This window comes from Bos indicus, chromosome 6 (genome assembly GCF_029378745.1).
Source record: "Bos indicus isolate NIAB-ARS_2022 breed Sahiwal x Tharparkar chromosome 6, NIAB-ARS_B.indTharparkar_mat_pri_1.0, whole genome shotgun sequence".
NCBI classification, from domain to species: Eukaryota; Metazoa; Chordata; class Mammalia; order Artiodactyla; family Bovidae; genus Bos; species Bos indicus.
In genome coordinates, this window is record NC_091765.1 from 72518246 (window position 1) to 72536098 (window position 17853).

At 40.9% G+C, this 17853-nt stretch overlaps 2 protein-coding genes across 8 annotated transcripts in view; one reads left to right on the top strand and one right to left on the bottom strand.

Moving 5' to 3' along the window:
• Positions 1 to 14539, bottom strand: part of PPAT (phosphoribosyl pyrophosphate amidotransferase) — a 41010-nt gene extending 26471 nt beyond the window's left edge. For both annotated transcript variants that reach the window (XM_070791479.1, XM_019962801.2), the window contains exon 1: positions 14251 to 14539. In XM_070791479.1, the coding sequence (XP_070647580.1) occupies positions 14251 to 14378 (128 nt within the window). In that variant the 5' untranslated portion in view covers positions 14379 to 14539. The remainder of the gene's footprint in view (positions 1 to 14250) is intronic.
• Positions 1 to 17853, top strand: part of PAICS (phosphoribosylaminoimidazole carboxylase and phosphoribosylaminoimidazolesuccinocarboxamide synthase) — a 47381-nt gene that overhangs the window by 10612 nt on the left and 18916 nt on the right. For 2 of the 6 annotated variants that reach the window (XM_019962795.2, XM_019962797.2), the window contains 4 exons: positions 6602 to 6673; positions 7987 to 8052; positions 10561 to 10697; positions 15188 to 15254. In XM_019962795.2, the coding sequence (XP_019818354.2) occupies positions 6602 to 6673; positions 7987 to 8052; positions 10561 to 10697; positions 15188 to 15254 (342 nt within the window). Of the gene's footprint in view, positions 1 to 6601; positions 6674 to 7986; positions 8053 to 10560; positions 10698 to 14666; positions 14743 to 14782; positions 14840 to 15187; positions 15255 to 17853 lie in introns of those variants that run through there. The other 4 variants (XM_019962796.2, XM_070791478.1, XM_019962800.2 and 1 more) reach the window with 3 other exon arrangements.

Genomic DNA, 17853 nt, shown 5'->3' on the forward strand with positions numbered 1-17853 from the left:
TAATCCCCACTGTTACTACATTTGGAGATGGCCTTTGGGAGAAAATTAGGTTTAGATGAGGTCATAAGGGTGAGGCCTGCAGTATTATGATGGTTGAATATACTTATATACATTGGGCTTCCCAGGTGGCTAAGTGGTAAAGAAGCCGCCTGCCAGTGCAGCAGAGGCAAAAGATGTCGGTTTGATCCCTAGGTCAAGATGATCCCCTGGAGGAGGGCAGAGAAACCGACTCCAGTATTCGTGCCTGGAAAAATCTCAGTCAGAGGAGCCTGGCAGGCTATAGTCCATAGTGTTGCAAAGAGTTGGACATGACTGAACACACACACACCCATTATATACATTATATAATAGCCACAACATCTAACGTGTTATTATAAGAACATATACAAGTATGTTATAACATTATACAATATTGTTGGATAATATTCACATTTCCAAAATGCAGAAATGGAAGGTGGAAATTATTAATGACAGTGAAGGTCCCTGTGGCTGCTGTTCATAGCAGCATTGGCATCATCTAGGAACTCATTCAAAATGCAAATTCTTGGGCCCCCTCCGGAACCAGAAATTTGGAGTGAGTTCCAGCAGTTCCGTATGTATTTAAGGTGATTCTGATACATGTTGAAGTTTGAGAACCACTGCCCTGTGGTATAGGGCACTTAGGGGATGCAGAGTGTGCTTCCTCTCTGATAGTTTGCCTTTTAGACAAAATTGAGGCAAGGAGGGTGACCAAGCTTCTAAGCAGAAGCCTAGCCATCATAGACCTTGTGCTAGTCTTTCAGTCCAAAGCTTCATGCAGCACTGAAAAGTTTAAAAACCAATTCTGATCCCAAAACCAGGTGCCCCACAGTCTTGGCAAACTTCACGTTAAAAGCTCAATGGAAGAAAAGGAAAGCGGCTAGAACACTCAGTGACAGGTGAAAATGGAGAGAAATTAAGGCGACTAACCAAACAGGAATGTGCAGCTGACTAGTGGGACAACAAAGGTAAAGAAAACTCTGTGCTCCTAAGGATTCTAAAGGAGTAACTGCAATGACCCTTTGTCACTGGAAGTTAAAATCAGATTACCACATACAGTGTTTAATAAGAAAGAAAGGTTTCCATGAAAAAAGTTTAAAAACTTTAGAATATCTTTCTCATTTTTAAATCTTAAAATTTTTTTAAAGATTTTTCCAAAAAAATTCAGAAGATTAAAGCTCATTAGTCCTCTGGAGAGCTCATTTAAATACAACACCTCAGTATAACTTCTTTTATGTAGAAGGAAAATATTAAGCCAGATGTAAACTGACAGGTTTTAAAAATGGTACATTTACATGTTAATATGGAATATATCTAGAAAATATGAAACAGGATGTTTACAGTCATTTTAGAAACAACAGTATTTTAAACTTTCAAATGAATATAAAAGTAAAGGTATAAACCCACATAGATCCCAGCAGCTAAATATGTAAGAAAACACTTTATATATACTTCATGATGCACAAGTTGCTAGTCCACTACTTGGAAGACTGTTATGTTAAGCGTAAAGACATGGATATCTATCTTTAGAAAAAATCAGGTCAATAGGTAGAGGTCAGCTCATTTTATTTTTATGTGCTTAGTTGCTCAGTCATGTCTGACTCTGCAAACCCATGGACTGTAGTCTGCCAGGCTCCTCTGTCCATGAGGATTCTCTAGACAAGAATACTAGAGTGGGTTGCCATGCCCTCCTCCAGGGGATCTTCCCAACCCAGGAATCGAACCCAGGTCTCTCTCATTGCAGATGGATTATTTACCATCTGAGCCACCAGGGAAGCCTATTTCGTTTTTACATTTTACTAATAAATATTGTTATCAGAGTTGTCATTGCTCCAATATTGTTAACATTCACTCTTCGTCATAAAACTGATCTCCCCAAAAGTAACACTTTACTATCTTAAAAGTATACTAAGCTGCTTCTTCTTCTTCTTTTTTTTTTTTTTTTGTATTTCAAGTAAAAATTCAGCTAGAGCTGTGGACCCCCACATTCCAGATAACTAATTAGTTTCCAACTTAGAACCCCTGGAGATTTTGGTTTAGTATTATGTTGTAGAGTGGATTCAAGCTCCTGTATTTTTAGAGAAGATCATCAAGCATAGCCAAGGTGTCATGTTTTTAGAAAATAAGACCAGCAGAGGGCTGAAAAGAGTAACACATAAGATTCAATTTGATTCCAGTCGGGAGAAAATTAGCTACTTCGAGTAAATTATCACTTAAAAAATGTATGACCAATGAAATAAGAAGAAGCTAATCACTGGGAATTACCATAGAACACTCAGGCTCTATTACAATAAGTAAAAGGAAATGATATCTTGGTATCTCTAATTTTCTTGAAGAGATCTCTAGTCTTTCTCATTCCATTGTTTTCCTCCGTTTCTTTGCAAAGTGAAGGCTTTCTTATCTCTCCTTGCTATTCTTTGGAACTGTCCATTCAGATGGGCATATCTTTCCCTTTCTTCTCTGCCTTTCTTTTCTCTTCTTTTCTCAGCTATTTGTAAGGTCTCCTCAGACTACCATTTTGCCTTCTTGAAAATTTCTTTTTATTTAGGAAGGTTTGATCCCAGCCTCCTGTACAATGTTAGAAACCTCCGTCCATTGTTCTTGAGGCACTCTGGCTATGAGATCTAATCCCTTGAATCTATTTGTCACTTCCACTGTATAATCATAAGGGATATGACTTACGTCATAGCCAAATGGCCTAGTGTGTTTCCCTACTTTCCTCAATTTAAGTCTGAATTTTACAATAAGCAGCACATAATCTGAGCCACAGTCAACTCCTGTTCTTGTTTTTGCTGACTGTATAGAGCTGCTCCATCTTTGGCTGTAAATATAATCAATCTGATTTCAGTGTTAACCATCCAGTAATGTCCATGTGTAGAGTCATCTCTTGTGTTGTTGGAAGAATGTGTTTGCTACAATCAGTGAGTTCTCTTGCCAAAACTCTGTTAGCCTTTGCCCTGCTTCAATCTACTCCAAGGCCAAACTTGCCTGTTACTCCAGGTATTTCTTGACTTCCTACTTTTGCATTCCAATCCTCTATGATGAAAAGGACATTTTTTTTGGTGTTAGTTCTAGAAAGCCTTGTAAGTCTTCATAGAACCATTCTACTTCAGCTTCTTCAGCTTTAGTGGCTGGGGCATAGACTTGGACTTCTGTGATGCTGAATGCCTTGCACTGGAAATGAACTGAGATTATTCTGTCATTTTTGTGATTGTACCCAAGTACTGTATTTTGAACTCTTTCACTGACTATGAGGACTAATCCATTTCTTCTAAGGGATTCTTGCCCACAGTAGTAGATATAATGGTTATCTGAATTAGATTTGCCCATTTGTTCACTGATTTTTCAATTCCTAATTGACTCCTAAAATCTATTCCTAAAATGATTTAAACGAGGTAGAATACTTCAATACCTTGGTAATCAGGCCAAAGTCACTGCTTTCTAGTATAAGACAGTCACAGGCAGATCAACTCTGGCTCCAAGTGGTGGTTTGTTGTTGTTCAGTCACTAAGTCATGTCTGACTCTTTGCAACCCCAGAGATGGGCACATATATTCTATTAGAGGCCACTCTTATCATCAGTCCAAAAATCCTATGTGAAAGGCTACATGGCTCTTTTAAGAATAATCAAAAGGAAAAGAGTTTTATTTTCCTTTTGGCTGTAGTAAAATGTATTTCCAAAATTAAAATATTCACTATCCTGGCAATTTAACAAAAATTAGCAACATGATGGCCAGCAGAGGGCATTCAAATATCTATTGTTAGTATCTCAGGTGTGCCAAGCATCTTGTTTTCTCCAATTCATTTATTTCTTTTAATAGATTGAAGATTCATCTGTAGTTTTCTTTAAAATGGAATATTTAATTACTTCTGTATATTTTGCATACATTTGAATAATCTTAGGAGTAAAACTGTGCTCACTTTGCAACCCCATGGACTGTGGCCTGCCAAGCTACTCTGTCTACGGGGTTTTCCAGGGAGAAATACTAGAGTGGGTTGCCATTTCCTCCTCCAGGGGATCTTCCTGACCCAGGGATTGAACCTGTGTCTCCTGCATGGCAGGAGATTCTTTACCACTGAGTCACCCAGGATGCCCAGCAGTAAAATTATTATATAAATTTATGTACTTTAGTCATATGAAACAACATTGAGAACTTTTAAAAAAGTAAAAAGCTCAGACGTAGGTAAGCTGATAAATTTAAACAGTCTACTTGTTAATTTAAAAAGCATACTTTCTATAATTCTTACTGTTTATACTTTAATAATCTTTTAAAAAGCTGTGACAAAATAAAGCTTATGGCTGGTCTTTGCCCCTAGCTCCTGGCACAGAGTTTGAAAAATCTTTGGAATTTCTAATGGTAGAAGTGTCTTTTTGTTTTTTGTCTTAATGATAGAACTTAGTACATACTGCAAGTGCACACACACACATTCAAAGATGAGTACAAACAAGATTCCTAAATCATACTGGGGGATTGTAACAATGTATCTTTGAATTAACAGAATATTATGGTTTATAAAATGTTGTTGTTTAGTCACTAAGTCATGTCCAACTCTTTGCAACCCCATGGACTGTAACAAGACTCCTCTGTCCATGGGATTTTCCAGGCAAGAATACTGGAGTTCGTTGCCATTTCCTTCTCCAGGGATCGAACCTGTCTCCTGCATTGGCAGATGGATTCTTTACCACTGAGCCATCACGGAAGGCAAAGTGTAGAAGGGATAGTTATTATTTCTTACAATTATATGTGAATCTATAATTATCTCAATAAAATTTCAATTAAAAGACAAACAGTAGATTAGGGAGCCCCCGGTTGATGAAACACAAGCTGGAATCAGGATTGCTGGGAGAAATATCAATCTCAGCTATGCAGATGATACCACCCTTATGGCAGAAAGCAAAGAAGAACTAAAAAGTCTCTTGATGAAAGTGAAAGAGCAGAGTGAAAAAGTTGACTTAAAACTCAACATTCAGAAAAAGAAGATCATGGCATCCAGTCCCATCACTTCATGGCAAATAGATGGGGAAACAATGGCAACAGTGACAGACTTTATTTTTCTGGGCTCCAAAATCACTGCAGATGGTGACTGCAGCCATGAAATTAAAACACACTTGCTCCTTGGAAGAAAAGCCATGACAAACCTAGACAGCATATTAAAAAGCAGAGGTATTACTTTGCCAACAAAGGTCCGTCTAGTCAAAGCTATGGTTTTTCCAGTAGTCAATGTATGGATGTGAGAGTTGGACTATAAAGAAAAGCTTAGCGCCAAAGAATTAACGCTTTTGAACTGTGGTGTTGAAGACTCTTGAGAGTCCCTTGGACTGCAAGGAGATCCAACCAGTCCATCCCAAAGGAAATCAGTCCTGAATATTCATTGGAAGGACTAATGCTGAAGCTGAAACTCCAATACTTTGGCCACCTGATAGGAAGAACGGACTCATTTGAAAAGACCCTGATGCTGGGAAAGACTAAAGGCAGGAAAAGTGGACGACAGAGGATGAGATGGTTGGATGGCATCACCAACTCAATGGACAAGAGTTTGAGCAAGCTCTGGGAGTTGGTGATGGACAGGGAAGCCTGGCGTGCTGCAGTCCGTGGGGTTGCAAAGAGTCGGACATAACTGAGCTACTAAACTGAACTGAACTGATATGGCTCTAGAGCACAACCTGTCATTTGAAGTCTTGATATTGCTAGAAGCTAAACTTCATTCTAGTCTCCTGGTCCAAACATGTCCTTCATAAGAAGATGAGGTCCTACCCTGATGTACATCTTCACACACCCACTGCGGCAATATGTTTATAGCCCTCTATCTATACTTTTGCCTCAAGGTTTATTAATACAAACCATTGTCTAATTGTAGAATAATCATTGCAAGTAACTATATAGACACCTATACTTACTAACATAGAATTCTTTTTTAAAAATGTTCAGTGTATAGGGAAGTACAGCTGAGACAAAAGAACACTACCATAACATTGCTATACTTCAACATAGCAATCCAACATACATATAGGAGGAGGAGCTTTCCCCAAATTACCAACAGCGCGGTTGTAAACATCCTGAACATATACTGGTCCACCAGGACAAATTCCTGTTACATTCACCATGCTAAGCATTTTAAGTTCCTTAAAATGTTAATCACTGTCTGCTTAATACCTCAATATGAAGACTGCTAAAACCACTTTAGAGTCTTTTATTCCTTTACATGTAGTGCAATAAGGATTATTCTTAGTTACAAGGAGGACTGAATGAAAAAAAGAGCTGTAAGAGCTCTTTGGCAAGCATTAAAATGTAACAGTGAAAGCTGTTAAGCAAATTAGGTCACAAAGCACTTTTATACTTTCAAACCAAGCTTCCTGCCTTGTGACTTTTAAGGCAGACTACTTTTCAACATTGTGTTGGTGGTGAATCCTCTAAGGCCATCTTCAAATCTGGTTCAAGATGGCAAATGTCCTTGGCTTTGAGGTTACACTTTTGATGCTGGGATCCAGGCTTATTACGTTTTCAGTGTAGTCTTCACCTGCTGAAGTGCATTAGGGTTCTGTGAACAACACTGAAATTACTACTGTCTTTGTTTTCTGACAGAGGAAGACACTGCAAGTAATGCCTCAGATGAGGTGGGTGGCCCCACAGCACCACACGGTATCCCTGGGTCAGGTAAGGGATCTAAATTGTTGAATTTTAAATGTTCTTTTGATTTTTAAAGTCTAATATATACCAGTTGAAGTAGTTATAGGGAAGATGTCTACTAGAGATAATCCCAAAGGCCTCATTATATTGAATACCTGAGTTGGTAGAGTTTATGGTAGGGGAGTAAAGAAATGTCTATTCCTACTTCTTACTAAAAAAAAAAAAAATCTGTAAATACCAAGACACTCTGTATTCATAAATATGCAATCAAGGATACCTGTTGATGAAAAGCAGCTAAATTATTCTAATATTGGGGGTTAATCTGTCTTATTTTAAAAACTTTGAATGTATGAAAAAAATTTTGATCCTCATATTGAAATTCTCAATGCTCTATGTCAGTCCAGTTTGCTTTAAATGAATGATACTGAAATACAGGATGTATCTAATAACTGTGAATCATATTGATTCATAGGAAATCATATTCCTTTAGAAGATGCTAAAAGTCATTTACAGATTATAATAGTGAGTGACACAGGCTGGAAAACACTGGTGTGACAAGGAGGTCAGAGCACTTATAAACATATGGTCTCATGAAAAAATTAAGCAAATGCTTGAAGGGGGCCACAAGAAATAAAGAAATATTTGAGGAAATTGCCAGAAGGTGAATGCAGTTTGGAATAGACAAGAGACTGGAAACAATGTCATACCAAATACATAAATTTTAAATTATGAATACAGAGTTTTACAAAAGAAAAATGTCAACCCTCAAAGAAAAATGAGATTTTATGAAGTTGATGGCCTCCTAAGACAACCATCTCTCAGAACTGCCGAATGGAAACAAGGTTACTATGTAATCTTGGAATTAGACTTTTTAAGGTGAAAATTCTATAAACTTTCCTCTTTGCATTTAACTTAGCAAAAAATTCAATAATAAATTCCTAATACTATTTTATGTTCAAATGGCTCCCTAAATTATTATAAACCATATACCTATTAAGTCAAGAATTTCAATTTCTTTTCAAGTCTTTCCTAAAGATTTAGGAAAGTTTAGTACCAAAATCTGTAGAAGGCAATGGCAACCCACTCCAGTGTTCTTGCCTTGAGAATCCCAGGGACGGGGGAGCCTGGTGGGCTGCCATCGCTGGGGTCGCACAGAGTTGGACACGACTGAAGTGACTTAGCAGCAGCAGCAGCAACACCAAAATATTCCTAATTCTTAAACTCTTTCATCTGTCCAATCACTTAAATATTCTAACTGTAGAATACTTGAATGCTTGAAAACTAATGCAGTTTTAGACAATGTCATATAATGACTCTTTTCCTATGTTCTCTTGTTTAAGAATTATTTGAAAATCATACCAAAAACCCAAGAACTTTGAGCATCAAGAGAAAAGCACTTGAAGATGGTAAGAGTCTGAAATATGCCAACTTTTCCCACACTGATTAAAACTTCTGTAGCTTTTTCCTGATAGATGTTTATTCTTGTCCTTGACAAATCAAGACTATTGTTTATGAGCTGTGTGACAGCAAAAAATGCTGAAAAATCATTTCTTTCAGAGCTTATTAATAGTGAAAGTAACAAACAGAAACTTTCCCACCTCAAATTTCTGCACAATTATCTATCGTTAGCCTTTAAATTACACTTTTCTGTGACTGCCATTAGAATACTAGGATGTAAAAGGAAAACCCCCACAAAGTAGTAAGTTCTGAATTTTGCTTTTCTCCAAAGGTAACTAACATGGCCATAACTTTTTAGTAATTCTACAAAAACTGAGAAGCCAGCTAATTATGAAGCTGTCATTCCAAACTGACCCATTATAAGTAACAGAAAAGGTTACTTATAATGTGGGTGCATGCTAAATGTCTTCAGTCATGTCTGACTCTGTGTGACCCTTTGACTGAAGCCCACCAGGCTCCTCTGTCCATGGGATTCTCCAGGCAAGAATACTGGAGTGGATTCCCATGCTCTCCTCCAGAGGATCTTCCTAACCCAGGGATCAAACCTGCATCTTTTACATCTCCTACATTGGCAGGCCGTTTCTTTACCACTAGCACCACCCGGGAAGCCCAACCTAATATAGCATAAAGAAAAACAAAGACTATAAGAAAAGGCACTGGTCTGAGAAACAGAAAACCTAATTTTTCTAGTTTCTCTTTACCCTTAAAATTCAACATGGAGCAAATGACTGCATCTCTCTAGATTGCTAAAATAATCCAACTTTAGCATTTTATAGATTTATAATTGATCTAATTGTTTTGAGTTCACATAAATAGTTGAAGACCTCAGTTTTTACAAAGTGAAGACACCTGTGCACCTACCACTCAAATCAAGATATAAAACACTACCAGCACCCTAAAGACTCCCCCCCCCACTTCATTAATTATCCTGTTAGCCCCCATGCGTCCATGCTAAGTCGCTTCAGTTGTGTCTGACTCTATGTGACCCTATCGACTGCAGCCTGCCAGGCTCCTCTGTCCATGGAATTCTCCAGGCAAGAATATTGGAGTGGGTTTCCATGCCCTCCTCCAGGGGATCTTCCCAACTCAGGCATCGAACCCGCATCTCTTGCATCTCCTGCATTGACAGGTGGGTTCTTTACCACTAGCAGCACCTGGGAAGCCTGTTAGCCCTCGTAAAATTTATCAATGTTCATTACCATAGGCTAGTTTTATTAATAGAATCATACAATTGTCTTTTCCTTTAGTATGTATTTTGTAATGTCAAGCTTCTTTCACACAGCATTGTTTGAGAGTCATCCATGATTTTACTTGCAGCAGGAGTTTGTTCTTTTTTACTGCAATAAAATATTCCATAATAGGAACATACATCCCTCTACTTTCTCTATCCAACGTTCCCAGATTGGGGCTACTAAGAATAATGCTGCTATACAAATTCCTGTGCATGTCTCCCAATAAACATATGTATGCATCTCTGTTGAGTACACACCCAGGAGTGGGATGCAGGGTCACAGGGTATGCATATATCCAGGTAGTGTTCTAAGCACATTATATATTAATACATTTAATCCCTACTACAACTCTCTGAGGTAAGTGATACCATGATTCCCATTTACAGAGGAGGAAATGGAGGCATGAACAAGTCTACTCTGTTGAACCAGTTGCTCTACTGCCTTTCTGTGGGGGCAGGGACCATCAGCCTCGTATAGCACAGTATTCCTAGTGTCAACCACAGGGCCCTGCATACACACAGGACGAGCTCAACAAATATTTTTCGAATAAAGTATTAGAGAATAGCAGGACTCCATTGTTCCCCAACCCTGCCCAACAACACTTATATCTCACGAAAGCTGAAAATTTTATTCTCCATTTTTTGACATAAATTACAAATCAGATGAGTTGCCTCATGTTTTCCTTCTCTCAATGCCCTTTAATGGATGTGCGACTGAAAAGGGAAACTGCTAAGGATTAACCACACGAAAGTATCATTCCCAATGCACTGACTTTGTGCACCGGATCTTTAAAATATACAAGCCTAGCCTAACAGGTGAGAAACAGAGTCAGAAATTAGGAGACTTTCCCAAGATCAAACTATTACTAGGAAACCTGGTAGACTTCAAGTCTTATGTTAAAGAGGCTGTTCCCAACACTTACCAGAACGACAAATCAGTAGTACCTTAAGATCCTTTGGGGGATAAGTCACTTTTCCAACTAAGGGAATGTAAAACACTAGAGGAATGTAACATGTTTGGCTATTATTTCTAAGAGATAAAAATCAAAAAAGTTAACCCCAGCCTTAATATGGCAATTCAAAGCAAGTTCTCTGATAATCTACTGGGTTTCCCAACAAACTAAATGAAGACAACTGGGAACAAATTCCATAGGTTTGTCTGAGTGCATCCCTCCCCTCTACCTCCCAAGTGCCTTTCTAGTGATACGTTATATACTTTTTGCAGAACCAGCATCTGTATCTCTTAAGAAAACTGCTTCTGAGACCGCTGCAAATCAGCTTCCTCAAAGAACAACAGAACCAAAAGATTCTTCAGAATATTTTTGCAGTCAGGAGACTCCCTATGTGACCCAACTTCATCAGGTAAATGTTATAAATTTTTAGAAAAGGTATGAAAATGTTTACCAGTTGTAGGGTTCAGTTCCTAACACAGGAAAATGATAATTCACTTGAAGGGCATTTTTGTCCCCTAACTAAGGAAAGGCTAACTAGCTGATTCATGTGATAAACGTCTGAAATTTTAGTAATTCCTTTTACGGAATCTTCAAATATGTCCATGTCATTCTAGTCTCCATTAACTGGGACTGTGGTTTAAAGATAAAGATCTCTAATCTACAATGGGGTGTATGGTTTGTCCCAACTCTGCAAACCTCAGAACTCATTGATGTTTAAGCCCGAAAAAGTAATTGATTATATTTATCTGGCATGAACAAGCACACACACACAGCTTTATAGCTGAAGAGGACAACCAATTAGCTTAACACTGAAAATTCCCCCTGACAGAAAGCAGAGCTATGGTATAAATCTGCAAACAGCCAGACTACTAAAAAAGAAGGATTTCTGGATGAACCCATCTGGATTAAGCATCCAGTGCATGACTGTCTAGTAATTGATATTCCATTTGTTTTTATATATAAAATACATAACACCACAACATTCAGGGGTTCTGTCATCCCTGACACTAAATATCTATGCCTAAGAGAGAACCAAAAACAATGCAAAAGTGATAGACATTTTAGTTTCTAGAGCCTTCTGCAACAGATCACCACCTGTCAATGTACACTGTATATAACTAATTCTATATTAAATTATAATAACCCATCTAGGCTTCAAATTTTGACATTCCTTGATTTACTGTCAAATGAAAACATTTTTTGAAAATTTATTTTATTGAAGTACAGTTGACTTACAATGTTAATTTCTGCTGTACAGCAAAGTGATTCAGCTATATTTATAACAAACATTCTTTTTCATATTCTTTTCCATTATGGTATCACAAGATATGTAATATAGTGTCCTGTGCTATACAGGAGGACCATGTTGTTGTTATCCATTCCATTAAAAACATTCTTTCTTACTCTTTCACCCCCACAGCAGCAGATTTTATCTTCTAGACATAAAGAAGTTTCATATTCTTAGAATCGGTTTCCCTAATGTGTGAGGACTTTTGCTAATTTAAAATTGTGAATTGGATAGGATTATGGGCAAGAACCAGCACTCTCAAAGAATCTTAATGATTCTATGCCTGCTGCTGCTGCTGCTAAGTCACTTCAGTCGTGTCCAACTCTGTGCGACCCCATAGACAGCAGCCCACCAGGCTCCCCCATCCCTGGGATTCTCCAGGTAAGAACACTGGAGTGGGTTGCCATTTCCTTCTCCATGCATGAAAGTAAAAAGTGAAAGCAAAGTCACTCAGTCGTGCCCGACTCTTAGCGACCCCATGGACTGCAGCCTACCAAGCTCCTCCGTCCATGGGATTTTCCAGGCAAGTGTACTAGAGTGGGGTGCCATTACCTTCTCCGGATCCTATGCCTACACAAGGAAAATTTAAATGGTTTTCCACTAATACCTTTCTTCTCCAGAAGCTATTGAGTTTTTTGCCACTGTTACTGAAAGTATCACAAGGTCAATCTTCAACACCACAGTTTAGCAAATACTTGCTCTGTCAAATAAGCAGCCTGATAGAATCCATTAGGTTTTCTCTATCATCATGTAGTAATCACATTTTTATTGCCCTTCAGTTCAGTTCAGTTCAGTTCAGTTCATTCGCCCAGTCGTGTCCAACTCTGCGACCCCATGAACCTCAGTACGCCAGGCCTCCCTGTCCATCACCAACTCCCGGAGTCCACCCAAACCCATGTTCATTGTGTCGGTGATGCCATCCAACCATCTTATCCTCTGTCGTCCCCTTCTCCTCCTGCCCTCAATCTTTCCCAGCATCAGGGTCTTTTCAAATGAGTCAGCTCTCCTCATCAGGTGGCCAAATGATCTACACATCATTATTGCCCTTAGCTTGTATCAATATTATCTAATTTCATTAATTCTTTCACTTAAAAGCAACTGTAGAAAAGTGCATATAACTAGGAATAAAGTTATTCATAAAAAAAATTACCCTCCTTTTCTTTACACACACATTTAAATAGGAGATCTTGGGGATGAACTTTCTGAGTTAACTAAAAAAGTAAATAGTTAAAAAAAACCTCAAGGTCAGTCTCATATCTTCCTCACAGACCACCAGGCAACTCTAAAGATCCCTTGTGTTTGTACACCTCTTCCCATGACAGGATATCCAAAATAACTTCTCTGAAGAATGTTATAAACTCATGGTGTTATGGAGTACCATATGAATAGCTTTTAGTTTTTCCTTGGATTATATATATAATCCTCTCAATAACATAAATGTATTTTAAAATAAGATCTCTATTATGGTCAACCCACAGTTATCCAAAATTAATTCAAATTAAAAATATTCTTTTTGATTCATCCTAGAATTCTAAATTACTCTCAGCTTTTAGTAAACAAGGAATATACAAGATGTGAAACTCAAACCCAACTATTCTGGATTCTGAAAAAAGCAAAAAGCCTACTTCTACTTTAAGTTTGGTGGAGGTAAAGCTAATCATTTGGAATGCATTTATACATATTTCGCCCATATTGCTGATAAGTGTTATCACCAAGTTCCTTAACTGTTCTAGAAGTTGTTGCTGAGGTATCCTCTTATGGAAACTGTAATACTTTCAGTGATGTCAGGCTTAGGTTTATATTTCTTACCCTGAAGAAAACTGTTTATATTAAAACTTAGTTCAGTTAGTAGGAAATGGAAAGATCACAGAAGCAAAGTTATTTTTTAACTCAAAAGATTTATCAGTTTTCCAAAGTCAGTGTGTATTTTGTCATACAGGTTCTCTCCCTCTTTTAAAGAAGGGAATTATTTTGGCATTTCCTTACTACTAATCTTTTCATTCATTATCTAAAATGTTTACCAAAGAATTTTTTGCACATTCACTACTTCTCCGTGATTGGATTATTATCTGTTGGAATTCATGAGATCTAGAACCGGTAGTTCCTTTTGAACATCAACCGGTTCAGCCTCCCCGGGTTTGAATCCTTACATTCCCATAGCTATGATTTCGTTCAAATACACCATCTGCCCAATAGCTCTGCTCTTGCAAACAAAAGCTTGTGGTGGTTGCAGGCTCCCCGCGAAACCTCAAAGTGTATTGTAGGTCTAGGACTAGCAAACATCCCACACAGTTCTACCACAAGAACAGCTTCAGACTCTGGGAGATCAAAACGCGCAAGCAAAGAAGGAAGAACCCCGACTGGGCTAGTCCAGCCGACTAGAGCCTTACAATCTGGTCAGATCCAGGAGGGGTGCACTACACCGGGAGCGCGGAGAGCCCCTAAAGACCGTTAAGGGTGGCGGGGGACAGGCTGAAGTCCAGGGAGACAAGAGAGCCCCGGCGCACGCCTTGGCAATCTGGTGAATGCCACAGGAAGGTACCAGTCCAGGTAAGAGAGAGGTCCGGCCCCTGGTTCTCAGGTGCCCGCGAGATCGCCAACTCCGGCCGCGGGAAGCGGATAGGGCAGACGGAGAACACGAGCCGCCATCCCCACCCCTCACCCAGTCGCTCACCGGTGCTGCAGCCCCACGAGTCCCAGAGTGACCACATGTGGCACGTCTAGCTGCGTGGGCCACTCTCCTGAGGCGATGCACCCGAACACGCCACATTCCTCTCGGATCCCTAACTCCTCCAGCTCCATGTCGCCGCCGGAAGCACGTGGTGGGACCCGCCGCCGCTGCAGGGGTCTAAGCACCAACCAGTAGACTGTTCGGCCTGCAAGCCTCCGAAGCTCCGGCCGGGTACAGCAGCTTCCTTCGCAGCGGCTCGACCCTCGCTACTGCGGCGGCGCGTGCTTTCCCCTGAGAGGGATTTGTCTCCACCCCCTCCACTCTGCCCCGCCCCTCCGGGCCGGCCAATCAGCGAGGACGGAGGGCGAGGCCCCGCGGTTGAGGGGAGGAGTGACGGCCCTGTGGGGGTGGAGCTAGCCCTCTCCCTGAGCCCTGTGGGAGGATAATTTTTCCGCATGTGCGTCTCTCCGTTATTTTCTAGCACCCAAGACGGAGGTAATGGAACTAACGGGGTTAATGTCATTTCTCTCCCAGAGGATATACACTTTGTATGTCCCTCCTCATATGCTTTTCCCCGAGCCGTCACTACTTGGTATGCTCCAACTTCTGAGCCGCTCTCTCTGGCGAGGAGGGGCCCGGTCAGCGAGCGGCAGTAAAGTGGGGAGGGGCTGCCAGTGCGCGCCATTTTTCTTTCCAAGAACTGCGCCCGCGCTGGGCGGGGCGGCGGAAGCCCGCGTCGCTGCGCCTGCGCGGCGGGAAGCCTTGCTCCGGGGTCCGAGTTCTGGGAAGGTTAGGGACCCGCGACATTCCGTGGCCGCGGAGATGTTCGAAGAGACCCGGAGGGGGCGCTAGGGGTCACGTGGCCATGCCAGGGGCGTGCCTGTGGGCGGTGCCTCGCTCCCCGGCCCCGTGAGCCTCTCTGATCGCGTTTCTTTTCCAGAGTCCTGCGTCTCTTCGCAGCGCGGCCGAAGGCCTCAGACCTCTCCGGACAATGGCGGCAGTCGAAGGTGAGTTAATTGGGCTCCGCAGGAGTTGGGACTCCACGGTCTTCCCGCCTCTCTCACGCTGGCCTGTGCGCTGTTCTTGGCTCCCCACGGCATGCTTCCCCGGGCTATGCCCCGTCTCCCTGCATCCTCCTCTCTAGGCCACTGGGCGCGCGGGCACGTGGCCCTGACGCTGCGGAGCCGTGCGTTGGAAACAAAGCGCTCCGGGGCCTCCGAACTTTTTGTAACTTCCAGAACTTCTCATGGAATGAGGAAAAGGCGCAAAGGGTCATTGGAACGAGAGATGGCCAGAAATTAGAGAGATACCTGCAAATCGCGTTTGCAATCAATAGGTATTGCAAAACAAACGCAGGAACATCTAATGTTGATTCCCGAAACCAAAGTCTTGCTTTTCCCTTTAGGTTAATAGTAGCCTGTTTCAGAAAATTAATAATTGAACCTTCTGAAAATTTTTATATTTCCTGTCGAGATTTTGTTTTTAGCCATTTTATGCCAATGAGAGTTTCAAAGTGAAGTGAAAGTAAAGCCGCTCAGTCGTGTCCGACTCTTTTCAAAACCACCAGGCAAAAAGTTTCTTGCTTCACTTTGCATTTATCATGTTACATGTTAATAATCGTTTTGTCCATGCGTGATGAGGATCCTCAGGAAAGATAGTTTGTGCTATTTTTACTGCTAAATTATATCCAAAGTAGTACCATTTCAACGCATAATCAATATAAAAACTGTGATTTTTGCGAGTTTTTAAAAAAATATTGAAATCCACTGTGTATTTTACACTTACATCATCTCAATTTGGAGTAGCCACATTTCAAATGTTTCATAGGCACCTGTGGCTAGTGGCTGTTCTTTATTGGACAGCACTATCCTAGATGTGTAGTTTTCAGTACTCTTAAATTTCAATTCCATGAATTATTCTCAGTCCTCATCAGCCTCTTCTGAATTCATCTATGAATTTATAGCAAGCATTTTGGCACTGGTAGCAATTGTCTTCTATAATGTTATGTTATTTCTATTAATGGATAGAAAAACAAATTAGGTAATAAATCATGATTCAGGGGATTCCCTAATTGCCCAGTGGTTAGAACTCCATGCTTCCATTGCAGGGGGCAGTTTGGCAAACTAAGATTCCACAAGCCACAGTGGGATGGCCATAAATAAATAAATGCCGATTCAACTAAATTGAGAGGGAATAGCATTGGGTACAGACTTCTAACCTAGGCACCATCCTTAACTTTCCATATTTCCCATATTGAATCAATTGTTATTAAAACTTTTACCTTGTAAATAGCTTGAGTCTTATCCCACTTTTTTTTTCTTTAGCCCAGGTTATTTGTCACCTGGCTTGCTGCTACAGCATCCTAACTGGTCTGTCATTCGGTGGTTTTCTTCCACCAGCCCTGCCTCATCTCATTCTCCACACAGCAGCCTAATGGTCTTTGTAACAGACATCTGCCATTTTACTGATGTGGTTAAGCTTTATGAGGTCTAAACTCAACCAGCGTGGTTTGTGAGACCTGAAGGATGAATAGTGGGATGGAAGGGGAGGAAACAGTGTTCAGGGCCTATGGAAGAGCATGTCAGAAGCCTGAGAGGAGGATTTAGAGATTACAGGAAGTTAGGGTTCTCAGTTCAGTTCAGCCACTCAGTTGTGTCCAACTCTTTGCGACCCCATGGACTGCAGCATGCCAGGCCTCCCTGTCCATCACCAATGCCCGGAGTTTACTCAAACTCATGTCCATTGAGTCAGTGATGCCATCCAACCATCTCATCTTCTGTCGTCCCCTTCTCCTTGCACCTTCGATCTTTCCCAGCATCAGGGTCTTTTCCGGTGAGTCAGCTCTTCGCATCAGGTGCCTAAAGTATTGGAGTTTCAGCATCAGTCCTTCCAATGAATATTCAGGACTGATTTCCCTTAGGATGGACTGGTTGGATCTCCTTGCAGTCCAGGAGACTCTCAAGAGTCTACTCCAAAACCACAGTTCAAAAGCATCGATTCTTCCGTGCTCAGCTTTCTTTATAGTCCAACTCTCACATCCATACATGACTACTGGAAAAAACCATAGCTTTGACTAGACTGACCTTTGTTGGCAAAGTAATGTCTCTTTTTTTTAATATGCTGTCTAGGTTGGTCATAACTTTGCTTCCAAGGAGCTGCTGCTGCTAAGTCACTTCAGTCGTGTCTGACTCTTTGTGACCCCATAGACGACAGCCCACCAGCCTCCCTTGTCCCTGGGATTCTCCAGGCAAAAACACCAGAATGGGTTGCCATTTCCTTCTCCAATGCGTGAAAGTGAAGTCACTCAGTCGTGTCCGACTCTTAGTAACCCCATGGACTGCAGCCTACCAGGCTCCTCTGTCCATGGGGTTTTCCAGGCAAGAGTACTGGAGTGGGGTGCCATTGCCTTCTCCTTCCAAGGAGCAAGTGTCTTTTAATTTCAAGGCTGCACTCACCATCTGCAGTGATTTTGGAGCCCCCCAAAATAAAGTCTGTCACTGTTTCTATTCCTTCCCCATCTATTTGCCATGAAGTGATGGGACCAGATGCTATGATCTTAGTTTATTGAATGTTGAGTTTTAAGCCAACTTTTTCACTCTCCCCTTT